Source organism: Camelina sativa, chromosome 7 (assembly GCF_000633955.1).
Source record: "Camelina sativa cultivar DH55 chromosome 7, Cs, whole genome shotgun sequence".
NCBI lineage: Eukaryota > Viridiplantae > Streptophyta > Magnoliopsida > Brassicales > Brassicaceae > Camelina > Camelina sativa.
The window spans coordinates 24,796,336-24,808,937 of NC_025691.1; the positions used below are offsets into that span (position 1 = coordinate 24,796,336).

At 34.5% G+C, this 12,602-nt stretch overlaps 2 protein-coding genes across 4 annotated transcripts in view; both read left to right on the top strand.

The window, feature by feature from the left end:
• On the top strand, window positions 4,889–7,725 carry LOC104702432. 2 transcript variants are annotated; one of them, XM_010418280.2, is made up of 10 exons: window positions 4,889–5,219; window positions 5,293–5,371; window positions 5,571–5,633; window positions 5,721–5,969; window positions 6,058–6,470; window positions 6,550–6,649; window positions 6,728–6,781; window positions 6,865–6,957; window positions 7,057–7,185; window positions 7,297–7,725. In XM_010418280.2, exons 1-10 carry the CDS (start codon window positions 5,122–5,124, stop codon window positions 7,606–7,608), a joined length of 1,590 nt encoding a protein of 529 aa, XP_010416582.1. In that variant the 5' UTR covers window positions 4,889–5,121; the 3' UTR covers window positions 7,609–7,725. The 2 variants fall into 2 exon arrangements, with proteins under 2 accessions (XP_010416582.1, XP_010416583.1); XM_010418281.2 differs by having other exon boundaries at window positions 5,122–5,219; window positions 5,299–5,371.
• LOC104702434 (tetratricopeptide repeat protein SKI3) overlaps window positions 7,899–12,602 on the top strand; it is a 7,162-nt gene continuing 2,458 nt past the window's right edge. The window contains exons 1-19 of one of the 2 annotated variants that reach the window (XM_019227861.1): window positions 7,899–7,990; window positions 8,092–8,217; window positions 8,317–8,640; window positions 8,730–8,813; window positions 8,929–8,979; window positions 9,091–9,183; window positions 9,274–9,414; window positions 9,509–9,589; window positions 9,667–9,911; window positions 9,990–10,161; window positions 10,293–10,405; window positions 10,483–10,540; window positions 10,619–10,684; window positions 10,783–10,995; window positions 11,115–11,166; window positions 11,273–11,646; window positions 11,746–11,840; window positions 11,958–12,200; window positions 12,397–12,595. In XM_019227861.1, the coding sequence (XP_019083406.1) occupies window positions 8,149–8,217; window positions 8,317–8,640; window positions 8,730–8,813; window positions 8,929–8,979; window positions 9,091–9,183; window positions 9,274–9,414; window positions 9,509–9,589; window positions 9,667–9,911; window positions 9,990–10,161; window positions 10,293–10,405; window positions 10,483–10,540; window positions 10,619–10,684; window positions 10,783–10,995; window positions 11,115–11,166; window positions 11,273–11,646; window positions 11,746–11,840; window positions 11,958–12,200; window positions 12,397–12,595 (2,673 nt within the window). In that variant the 5' untranslated portion in view covers window positions 7,899–7,990; window positions 8,092–8,148. Of the gene's footprint in view, window positions 8,218–8,316; window positions 8,641–8,729; window positions 8,814–8,928; window positions 8,980–9,090; window positions 9,184–9,273; window positions 9,415–9,508; window positions 9,590–9,666; window positions 9,912–9,989; window positions 10,162–10,292; window positions 10,406–10,482; window positions 10,541–10,618; window positions 10,685–10,782; window positions 10,996–11,114; window positions 11,167–11,272; window positions 11,647–11,745; window positions 11,841–11,957; window positions 12,201–12,396; window positions 12,596–12,602 lie in introns of both variants that reach the window. The other variant, XM_010418286.2, reaches the window with a different exon arrangement.

Here is a 12,602-nt window from a genome sequence, read left to right on the forward strand (position 1 = left end):
TTTTTTTTTTTTTTTTTTTTTTTTTCATAAGACTGGTAGGGTTAGAGACTCGTGCTGATAATATGTTAAGAACAAAGGGTTTAGGGAATTGTTCTCTTGTATTATTCTATCCTATAGAATATAACATATATATAATGATACAATTTTAGGATTTTAGGTTGATCTACTAGTGGGCCGATAACGAACATCCATACGATATAGAATATTTGTAACATGATTGTATTTATAAGCCTATGGATTTTTTTTTATCATTTTTATTTACAAACATATGGATTGCGGTGTGGATATTTCGATTTTAAAATATTACACACACATACATTCATTGAATTATTTATCAGTTATCACATATATATAATTAAGCCCAGGTCTCATAAAATGACAAAAGCTTGCAGAAATCGTGACATCTAGCAAGGGATCTGAGACTCAGGCTGTCTGATTGATATGTTTTAATGCTCCCTTTGGTTCTCTCATGACTTTTTCTTCTTCCTTCTTCTTAAATCTCAATTTACTGTCGTAAAAGAAGCGCTTATATAAAGTTACAACTTAATATACTATATATAAACCAAGTCATTTTGGCCTAGTAGTAAAGGTAGAAAAGTCCCGCCATCTGGATTCGAGTAGCATTGGCCACAGAGGTTCGAAATTTAACATGGTTTCCTCCGGCTCCAAGAGATTAGTCTTTCGATCTAGGAAGCCTTTAGGATCAGTCATGAGTTATTAAAAAAAAAATATATATACTATATATAATCTAACGAAAGCAAGAAAGATAGACTAAAAAGATCAAGAAAATGACGCGAAAATATGAGACGCACACGAGGTTAATTACGTTTAAACACAAAGTCATCGACATAGTGGCTCCACTACCATGTCCTCTTACTCTTAGTATAGTTTCATCACATGCACCCTCAACCTCACGATTCTCTCTTTACTTTTATGGATACATTTAATTGCTCGTGATTCGTTCGTATATAACTATATATATCGCGATCAATCCAACAATATAGCAGAACTAAATATATTTGGTTTGATCTTCTTCTGATGATCTAAATTTTGACGATGATATATATACGTGTGGTTTTATTTATTTTTGTTCTTTCTCATACTACTATATGGTTCAACGGAGTTTGACGCCAGAGAAAGACTGACTAGTTGATACAAAGCCCACCAATAGGATAATGGGCTGATCTATTGTTGAACAAGGGTCCGTTTGTGATGCCAGTATACATGTATGTAACATATCGATTATTTTGGTCTGCGGTTGTATACAGCCTGTGATCGGTTAGGATAACAAATACAAAAATAAACAATTATTATCAGTGATTCTTTCCATTTGTTAGAGAATCATCATGCTTCCACACGTGCATCTTATATCTGAATTTTACATAATGGTGATTAAAAACAACCTGACAAAGAAAATGATTATTTAATTATTGACTTGTTATGTTATGTTTATTATCAAAATGTGATTTAGAACAGCACTGAATTTGAGATAGCACGTGTCAGATCGAACTATAGCGATCATGCATGAATACATGCGCCGGTATTAACGTTATTACAGATTTGTACTATATATATGCAGATACAAAACTGAAACTGTTTCATATAATGTAATTCGTTTGAATCATAGTTTATGAAATAGTTTTGAATTCCTTTGCTAAAATTTCATATAAGTAGTAACTCTAATATGACATGATCACGAAGTTTGCAAGTTGATCCGCAAACTCTTCAAATTCAATGGTTTTGGTCAATTCTTTATGAAAATACTTGTGATTAATGAGACGACATAGTATATTAGCTAGTATCAACAAAGTAGTCCTAAGTGATTAAGGAGGTCGAGTGGTGGGGGATATATTTTAATAAACTTGTACTAAGTGATTAAGGAGATCGAGTATACAAATTAGTTAGGTGCTAGGGCTGCTTCCTACTTTATACTTCTTTTTTTTTGTTTTTTTTCCTGCGGAACACCGGTTATAAATGAAGTAAGTTACTCTAAGCTGGCATTTCATGTGTTTACTAGTACCATTGCCGGTAAGCTTAGCCAGTTGTTATAGACCTGTTCATTTATATTATGGTTTATTCGACTATGAGAAGATCATATGAGTACAGAAAGAAAAATATGTAATACTATATAAATCTAGAAATGGGTACATAAAACTATTAAAATGGGGCACCCAACGTGCCTGAGTTTCCTTTTCGATTTTAATTGTGTGTGGCATAAAAGTCGGTGGTAAGGAAAGCCCCAAATTATTTTAACTTGAAAATGAAAGTTGGTCCACACCTCTATCTTCATTTTCTTCTGAAATAAATTTAATTCTCAAATTAGTTTTCTCATAAAAATTAATTTGCTCAATCATTTCAGTATTCTTCAGTCTTGTTTCTATCACTGTCTTTGGTCACACAGCTAGGCTAGTAACGCAATCATCTATGTAAATACTGTACACGCACATCTACGTGTATAAAAGAAAACATTTTGTACATTCTCACATTCGTGATCTCATCTCAGCTTATCTTTAGATGGCTAGAAAATCTCAGATAGGATATCACACTTACCCAAAATATATACTAGTACTATTTGTATTGTATGAAATATCATCGCTGGCATATGACGTCTGCGAGAAAAAAGTACAGTTGACATTCACAAGTGGTGGTCAAATGAATGGGTTTTCTAACTACTATGAGCCACTCGATTTGCTTACCAAATCAAAATAAAATTAGATGTTAAACATCGCTAAATATTGGAAAGATAAAGAGGACATTTGTAAAATAGGAATGCAAATGTAAATACGTAAGAAACATAACAAAAAGACCAAAGCGAATATAAAATCTAATTCTTTATAAAAAATACTATAGTACATCCCTACAATCTAATTCATAAGTTTTCTTCTACGCCAACCGTTTATAGTACGAAGCGAAATTAAAAGAGAATGAGACTGGGGGTATGACTTTACCCGTTTTTCTAATTAAATGAATTGTTGTACTCTTTTTTTAAGTCCTACTAGAATTAGAATTGGATCCATGCTAGAATACGTGTTAACATTTATCTTATTTATTTTGTAATTTTTATTTAAAATGTTATATATATGATTGTTTATCCATTTAGCACCGAATTAATGACATTTTAAGTTTCTATTAATATCTACTCAAACATGTCTAGCCATATAACCCATCGTGTCATATTTTAATTCGTTGTACACCGCATAAAAAACTTCATAAAAATCTAAAAATATTTTTAAAATTTAAAATGTTTTAATAAAGTTTCTTTTTTTTTAGAAATTGAACTACGAAGTTTAAATATTATTAATATCTTAAACAGTTATAAAAATTAAATATTTTAATAATTGAAATATTAATAATCTTTAAAGTTTTTAAAAAGTTCACAAAATAATGAAATTATATTTTATCCGTGTAGCACCGAATTAATGACATTTTAATTTTCTATTAATATCAACTTAAACATGTCCTGCCATATAACCCGTCATGTGATATTTTAATTCGTATATATTATTAAAATTTAAAATGTTTGAATAAATTTTATTATTTTAGAAATTGAAATACTTATAATATTTGAACTTCTTATAAAGTTTAAATATTATTCATATCTTAAACATTTTATAAAAAGACAAATGTTTTAATAATTGAAATATTAATAATCTTTAAAAATTTTAAAAAGTTATACATTTGAATTTTTAAAGTTATTAAAAGTTGAAATTCTTTAAAATAAAGAACTATAATAAAATGCATAAATTTTTTAATTTCAATGCCTGATAAATCAAGGTTTCTGCTCATTCGTATTCAGAATTATTTTGGTTTCTTTTTTATTAATATGACTGGGGGTATGACTTTACCCGTTTTTCTAATTAAATGAATTGTTGTACTCTTTTTTTAAGTCCTATAAACTCTAAACCCGTATTAATAGCAGTAATTAATTGATACAGAAAAAAGTACTTAAAATAAAATTGGGACAGGGTGGCATCATAATTTATGGGGACAGCTGTCGTGGTTATGCATTTATGGCCACTAACATGCAATGGCACGGATGCACATTTCTAGTCGTATACTTGTTTGTTTAGATTCTTCTTCTTACAAAACTTCATTTAATTAGTTTCATACTGTATCAATGATCGGTTGTCATTAATTCCAATATAAGTATTTTTTTCCTTCATCTGAATTTCGAGTTTGCACATTATAATTGGTGTTTGCTAATAACCAAGTTCAGGTTGATCTAAAGTTCGGGTTATACAAAAAAAATGTCGTATGGTATATGGGTGTGATCGGAACATATTTATTTGGTATTTTTTCATGACCCCATTGTCAACTCTCATGTTGTAATTTGTCCCCATTACTTTAGTGAATTGTTTATTAGTTAGCTCAAAGGCATTAACTGCATAGTAGTAGTAGTAGCTCACTTCTCTTCTATACTAGTTATAGAAGTATGCTTAAATTTTCAGATTTTTTTTTTTTTTTTTTTTTTTTGGTGTATAAGCTAATCATTTGTATTTTGCATGTAATTAAAACATTCATTCAATAATCTCACCAGTTCTATTAGCTACTAATAAGTCCACTACTAGACAGTATAGACTATAGAGTATAAACCTTTTACAGATTCATATTTTTGCAACACATTGATTACGCCAAAACCGCATAAACTTCATCATTTATATATATATATTTCTTTTAATCTTAATGATCTTCTTAGTTTGTAATTTGTTTATTGCATTTATATTAGATTATATATTGTTGGAGGTCTGATTTATGAGTAAAATATAGACATGCAAAGGGACTGTGGAAGTAGTGGAATTACACTGCGAGAAAAACATTGCCATAAATATGAAAACAGAGGACATTGACAGATATATAAATACAAAATATATAGTATAGAATTCAGATCTTAACCAAAAAAAAAAGGTAAGTGGAGTAAAAAACAGAGTTAACTTGACCCGCTAAATTCTGACTCCCCGGGGAAAATAAAAATGTCGGTTTCTTCACTTCTCGCTCATTTTCCCGGAAAGTTACAAAGTCATTATCCCCTTTTCAGGTTTTGAAGTCACATAACCAAACTTAAGATTTGATGCAAAAAAGGCTGGACCTTTTCAGCTTTGAGAGCTTTCAAAGTGTGAGAAAATGATGGCTCTGATGAACTGTGCATACTCATATTCATCATCATCTTCTTCTTCTTCCTCCTCCTCCTCTCCTACTTCTTCTTCTTCATACTCTCCGAGGTAAACGATTTCAATTTGCATAAGTATACTGCATCATCTTTGGATCAAAGTTACAATGTTCTTGTTTCTGTAGGAACAGTCACAGAGAGAACATGGCTTTGCAGAGTGTAGTTGATGTGTCACCTTCAAGTTTCTCTTCCGACAGCATATCTGTACGGTCTCCAAAATCATTTCATTTTCCTCCCTTTTTTATTTCTCCCAAAAAAAATTTTATATGTTTTTTTTCTAAAAAATAACAAGAAAAGTCTCTGCTTTTTTCTTCTTCTGTGTGTTTTGTTTATATGGTTTGATGAAAACTTTTCATTAACATGAAAGTGAAGAGATGTATTTTTAATTTCCTCCAAATTGCAGATTTTACCTATTGAGAAGACTTTAATAACCCACCAAAACTCCAATCTCTGTCTGATCCCAAAGGTTCGTTTTTATAACACTCAAAATCTTTGATTTTCTTGTTTTGCTATGTCTTCTTGAATCTTGATTTTTTTTTTCTTCACTCAACAGTCTTCAGAAGAATTGAAGAAGGAGATTGCATCTGTTGAGTTAAAGATTCTACACATGGAACGATATCTCTTATCTCTTTACAGAAAATCTTTCGAGCAGCAACTTCCTAATTCCTACTCTAACCTCTCTGCTACAACCTTATCTCGTTCTGTCACTACTTCACCATCACTAACTCATTATCAGCCTTACCAGAAACCAATTTCCTATCCTCGGAGTTTCAACACTAGCTTAAAAGCCTTATCTTCAAGGGTAAACTTAAACTCAAATCAAGCAACTTAAACATATGATTATAAATAAATACTTAATTAACCTGTTTTTGTGTTTTTATTCTTTTCAGGAAGGGACTAGAGTAGTTACTGGTAATCAGAGTCTTGGAGAGCTTCTAGGATCATCTTGTATAGTTGATCATAATAATAACCTCATAAACCCGAATAAACTCTCTGAAGATATCATGAGATGCATTTCTTCTGTGTATTGTACACTTTCAAGAAGCTCAACGAGTACCAATCACACCACTTGTTTTCCTGCTTCCCCGGCTTCATCGATGTCGAACGCCTCAACCATTTTCTCTTCCAAATCTAATAATGATGATAAATGGAGCTTGAATTGCGCGAGTGAGGATCATTTGCTGAATCACTGTCAAGATCAAGGCAATGTTTTGCCTTGTGGTGTTGTTGTGATAGAGGCTCTTAGAGTACACTTAGATGATGGTAGTTTCAGTTACGCTGCTCTTATGTTGCAAAACTTCAGGTAAAAAGTTTATATGGTTTTGTGGTAACAATGTACATTTATATAATTGGGATTGATATGAATTTTTTTTGGTATGCAGATCATTGGTTCAAAATCTTGAGAAAGTTGATCCGAGTCGAATGAAACGTGAAGAGAAGCTCGCGTTTTGGATCAACATTCACAATGCTCTTGTGATGCATGTAAGTGAACTAGCTCTTAAACCTCTTTTTAATATGTTTCTTTTATCTTTTCTTGTTTGATAATATTCTTCTTTGCAGGCTTACTTAGCTTATGGAACTCACAACCGCGCAAGAAACAATTCGGTTTTGAAGGTTTAAAATCTCTATCATTTTAGCAGAGCAACACTTATTTGATGTTTTTACTAAGAAATTATCTTTCATATTACCTACCACAGGCAGCTTATGATATTGGAGGCTATCGCATTAACCCTTTTATCATCCAAAGCTCAATCTTAGGAATCAGACCTCACTACACATCACCATCACCTGTAAACCATTTCATCTTTGTCTCCTTTTTGCTAATTCACTTTCATTTTCACTTTTGACCACATATAGTAAACTTTCCACTTTCAATTTACATTTTGCAGTTACTCCAAACGCTGTTTTCGCCTTCAAGAAAGTCGAAAACTTGTAGTGTTAGACACATTTACGCATTGGAATACCCCGAGGCTCTAGCTCATTTCGCTATTTCTTCAGGAGCATTCACAGATCCTACGGTAACAATAATCAAGAAACCGTTTCAACTCTAAATGAATCTTAGTGTTTACAGTTTACTTCTAAATGTGGCATTAACAGTAATAGTCTAATAGATCATTAATTGTTACTAGGTTCGAGTTTACACCGCGGATAGAATCTTCCGGGATCTAAGACAAGCGAAACAAGAGTATATCAGAAGTAACGTTCGTGTTTACAAAGGCACAAAGATTTTGTTGCCAAAGATCTTTCAGCATTATGTCAAAGACATGTCAATGGATGTGTCTAAGCTCATGGAAGCAACAGCTCAGTGTTTACCAGAAGATGCTAGGAAAATTGCTAAGAAATGTTTGAAGGAGAAGAAGATTAAAAATTTTGAATGGCTACCCGAAAATTTGAGCTTCCGGTATGTCATCGCCGGAGAATTAGTCGGAGCAAAAAAATAAAACGTGATGTTTTTATTCAAAAGACTTTTTTATTTTGGTCCTCCCCATGTAATTAAATAATTTGATTACAATTAGTGTTCATTTTCACTGAGAAATTGTAAAACCAGTGTTTTTGTTTGTAATCATCATAAACCGAGAAGGCGAGAACTAATTAAGATTTAATAACGAAAATAACCGAAAGAAAACCGATAAATCAAACCGGGTCTTAAAAGCGTAGATACTTGGGCTTATGGGCCTAATAATTATTCCAGGGTTTAATGAGATTTAAAGAAAAATGCAGGACGTGATTTTGATTTTGATAATATTACAAGGGTCAACTAAAAAATTGCTAGCTTGGTTTTTTGTATCTCTGCGACGCCGATGATTTGTTTTCCGGTGAGAGGTAAATAAAGTTAGGGTTTTGAATTGTTGAGAGATAGAGTAAACAAGAAGGAAGAGATTCACATGTTTAATCATTCCCTTCTTACTTTTTTTTCACTTCAGATTGAAAATTATTCTCTCGTCGTTTCGAAATCTTCGATCTTTTCGTTCTGAATTGGGATGGAATTGGAGCAACTTAAGAAGTCTGTAGAGGCGAACCCAGATGATTCTTCTCTACAGTTCGAACTCGTAATTTATTTTTGTTTTGATGATGAAATTTAGTTCCTTTTACTTATGGGTTCTCTTGCTATCTGGAAAAAATTGAAAATTTTGATGATTTGATTTCAGGGTTTGTATCTGTGGGATAATGTTGGAGAATCGGAGCAAGCGGCGGAGCGTTTTGTGTTGTCGGCGAAGTTGAACCCGAATAATGCCGCGGCGTTTAAGTATCTAGGGCATTACTACTCGCGTGTGACGCTTGATCTCAACCGAGCTGCTAAGTGTTATCAAAGAGCAGTGTTGATAAACCCTAATGATTCTGATTCCGGAGAAGCTTTGTGCGATTTGTTTGACAGACAAGGGAAAGAAATCTTGGAGATTGCTGTTTGCCGTGACGCTTCTGAGAGGTCTCCTAAGGCTTTTTGGGCGTTTTGTAGATTGGGTTACATTCAGGTTTTGTTCAATTGGCCTTCTCTGTTTCTGCTATCTCTTTTATTACTTTGATTGCTAATTTATCTATGGCCATGAATTCTATTGTGTAGCTTCATCAGAAGAAGTGGTCTGAAGCTGTTCAGAGCCTTCAACATGCAATTAGAGGTTATCCTACCTTGTCAGACTTGTGGGAAGTAATTGTCCTTTTCTCTTCGCCCTCCAGTTATTTACCTTTTTCGTTTCATTGTTTTTTAGTCTGTTGCGGAATTTGACGGGAATCTTTGTTTTTCTTTGTGTTTGTTATTGCAGGCTCTAGGCCTGGCTTACCAGCGACTTGGAATGTTTACTGCTGCTATCAAGGTAAAATACACTGTTTCCTTGTCTTTTTTTTTTTGTGAATTCCCAGTTTCTTGAAGTGGTTTGAGTTTTTGTTGATTTTTATTGTGACTTTATTTCTCAATGATACAACAGGCGTATGGCCGCGCCATTGAATTAGATGAGACCAAGATTTTTACATTAGTGGAAAGTGCAAATATCTTTTTGATGCTTGGTTCATATAGAAAGGTAAAACCTTTGTAACCACGTCTATTCAGAATTACCTCTTTGGAAAGTTTGTCTGTGTGGCTCCAGAAGTCTCATATAGTATTTGTATAGGGTGTGGAGCTATTTGAGCAAGCGTTGAAGATTTCACCTCAGAATATTTCGGTGCTTTATGGTCTTGCTTCTGGATTGCTTAGTTGGTCAAAGGAATGTATAAATTTGGGCGCATTTGGATGGGCAGCTTCGTTGTTGGAGGTTAATAACACTACACTCCTGTGTTTTTTCCTGCTTTCATCCATATTTCAATATATACCTATATGAGAGAACGATTATTGCAAATTCACTACAGGATGCTCGTAAAGCTGCAAAAGAAACTAGTGAACTGTCCAGCAACATGTCTTGTATTTGGAAATTGTATGGAGATATTCAGGTACTTTAGGCTGTCCTTGTATTTTAAGTGTAAAGCTCGCCCGTTAGCTGGGGATCTAATATTTAATTCTTGAGCAGCTTACATATGCAAGATGCTTTCCATGGTCTGCTGGAACTGAAAACTCAGATTTCACGTTAAAAACATTTAGTGATTCAATCCTTTCTTGGAAAAGCATTTGTTACTCAGCTGCATTGTCAGCCAAAGCTTGTTACCAGCGAGCTCTACACTTAGCCCCTTGGCAAGCTAATGTATATACCGACATAGCCATAACTTGTGATCTTGTTTCAAGTTTAAGCAATGACTCTGAAACTTCAAGTTCTTGGTAAGATTATACTAAACGTTATTTGGCATTTTCTTAGTTTTTGATGCGCTCCCTTGTAATAGTTGACTACTCTATCAGGAAGCTACCAGAAAAGATGGCTCTGGGAGCATTACTGCTTGAATGCGAAAACTCAGAGTTCTGGGTTGCTTTGGGTTGTATGTCTGATAATAGTGCTTTGAAACTACATGCTTTGATCCGGGCATTGCATTTGGATGTATCTTTAGCCGTTGCTTGGGCTTTTATGGGTCAGGTATTGTATTTAACATTTTTGTCTTTCTGGATTTGTATTGGATATCCTAGCTTTACCAGGAATTGCATTTTTGCTTCACCTATGTTAATGACGTCAGATACGGTTTTCCTCTTTTTGATTGCATTAAACAGATCTTCAGGGAATCGGACGAAATGAAATTGGCAAAGCAGGCTTTTGATTGTGCTAGAAGCATAGATCCTACACTTGCGCTACCTTGGGCTGGCTCAGCTGATACTTATGCGAGGTAGTTGCTTTTTATGTGAAAATATTTCTCATGTCTTCGAAATACAATTTGCCCCCATAGACTAATTAACACCTCAGGGAGTCAACATCAGACGAGGCTTTCGAGAGTTGTTTACGAGCTGCACAGATATCACCTGTAAGTGCTGCTTTAATTGTGGTTTACTTACATGTAAGTGTGATGGTTTTAATTGAGGCGTGGTATCATTCTGTCCAGCTTGCGGAGTTCCAGGTTGGTCTGGCATGGCTTGCTTTGCTACAGGGAAATATATCATCTCCGCAGGTATAAACACATATGTGTTATATATCTATTATCTACACAGGTTTTTATCTAGTCATCAAGTGAGTTAAATAACTCCCGCTCCTGAAACTATGTTGCAGATTTTTGCTTGCATTGAGCAGGCAGTGCAGCGCACCCCTTATTACCCTGAATCCCATAATCTCCACGGGCTAGTTTGTGAGGCAAGAAATAATTATCACACTGCCATTGCTTCTTATAGGCTGGCACTATCTGCAATGAGTATTTACCCCGACAATTCAGTGAAATCTCATGCTGGAAAAGTATCTATGAACTTGGTCAGGTCACTCAGCAAGGTGAGATGCCCACCCTTCTTTCCGTTAACATGTCTTTTTGAAAGCTATTTTTAGATTGGGTATAATTCAATAGTCAAATACAAATGCAAATATTGTACTCACTTAAACTATTTGTGCAGGCAGGACGATTCAAAGAATCTGTTATGGAATGCACAAATTTGAAGTCAAAAGGTTTGCACTTAAGACTGTTCATCCCCCTGTTTGAAGACTGGGGTTTCATGCAAATTTGAGGCTAATGTTAATAAATTTACTAATATCTAATCAAATTTTCCAAAAGGTTTGCTTGATGCCGGAGGTTTGCAAATATATGCTTTCTCTCTGTGGAAGATTGGTGAGAATGATTCGGCTCTCTCAGTGATTCGAGATCTGGGGGCTAGGATATCTACCATGGAAAAACCCTCAATAGCCTCCCCAATCAGTTTTATCTGTAGTCTGCTCTATTGCATATCTGGGGTTGATTCTGCTATAACCAGCATCCAGAAAATGCCAAAGGATTTCTTCCAGAGTTCGAAAATCAGCTTTATAGTATCTGCCATCCATTCTCTTGATCAGAGTGATAGACTTCAGTCGATTGTTGCAAGCACTCGTAACTATATTACATCACAAGAAGAAATAGTTGCAATGCACTATTTGATCGCACTCAACAAATTGGTGAGCCTGTTGATCTCGAATATCATGTTGGCCCTTTCATTTCGAATGCTGTATTTGTTTAAACTCTGGATTATAATGACACCACTCTGGATATTGCAGCTGAAAACTGGAGCAGGAGATTTCCTTGGATTTGAGAAGGGGATTGCCCACCTCCGAAAAGTTATTCATATGTACCCTCATAGTAATTTGATAAGGTGAGTTTTGATCAGTACCAGAGGTTACATAAGCTGATCAAGCGTGCTATGTTTTAACTGTGTAATGATATGTTGGTAGTGTAATCATAACTTGGAAATATGATTTTTTGGAATTAGGAATCTGCTTGGATATATTTTGTTAGCTGGTGAAGGAATGAAGGATGCCTGTACTGCTAGTAGATGTTGTATCATAAATGTCTCTGACTGTGTAAATAAGGAAGGTCTGAAGTCCGCATTGGAGGTCCTTGGTGGAGGATCGGTTGCTTGCAATGTAATTGGCAATATAGCTCCAAGGTTCTCATTTCCGACATGCCATTGTCAGTGTCTGAATGCTCCTGTTGTTGTTGTGGAACTGCAAAGGTATTTGAGAATCTTTCGTCACCATGTTAGCATTTTCATAATCTGAATTGATCAATTCTCACTGATCCTTTCATCATCTATTACTCAATTTTTGATACCTGTGCTCAGAATCTCTCGTATATGGTAGAGAGCTAAGGGCGTAATATGTAGAAAAATATATTTTCACTATAACTATTAAATGTTTTCCAATTCGCAGATTCTTGCATCAAGAACCTTGGAACAGCGGTATAAGATACTTGCTTATTCTGAATCTCGTGCAGAAGGCACGTGAGCAGAGATTTCCTCGCCAACTTTGTAGTGCTATTGAGCGTCTAATCTCTGTGGCACTCTCTGATGAGACATGTTCGAAGGAAGGCGAATATCAAAAGTTCCAGCTTCTGCTTTGTGCTTCTGAGATCAGTT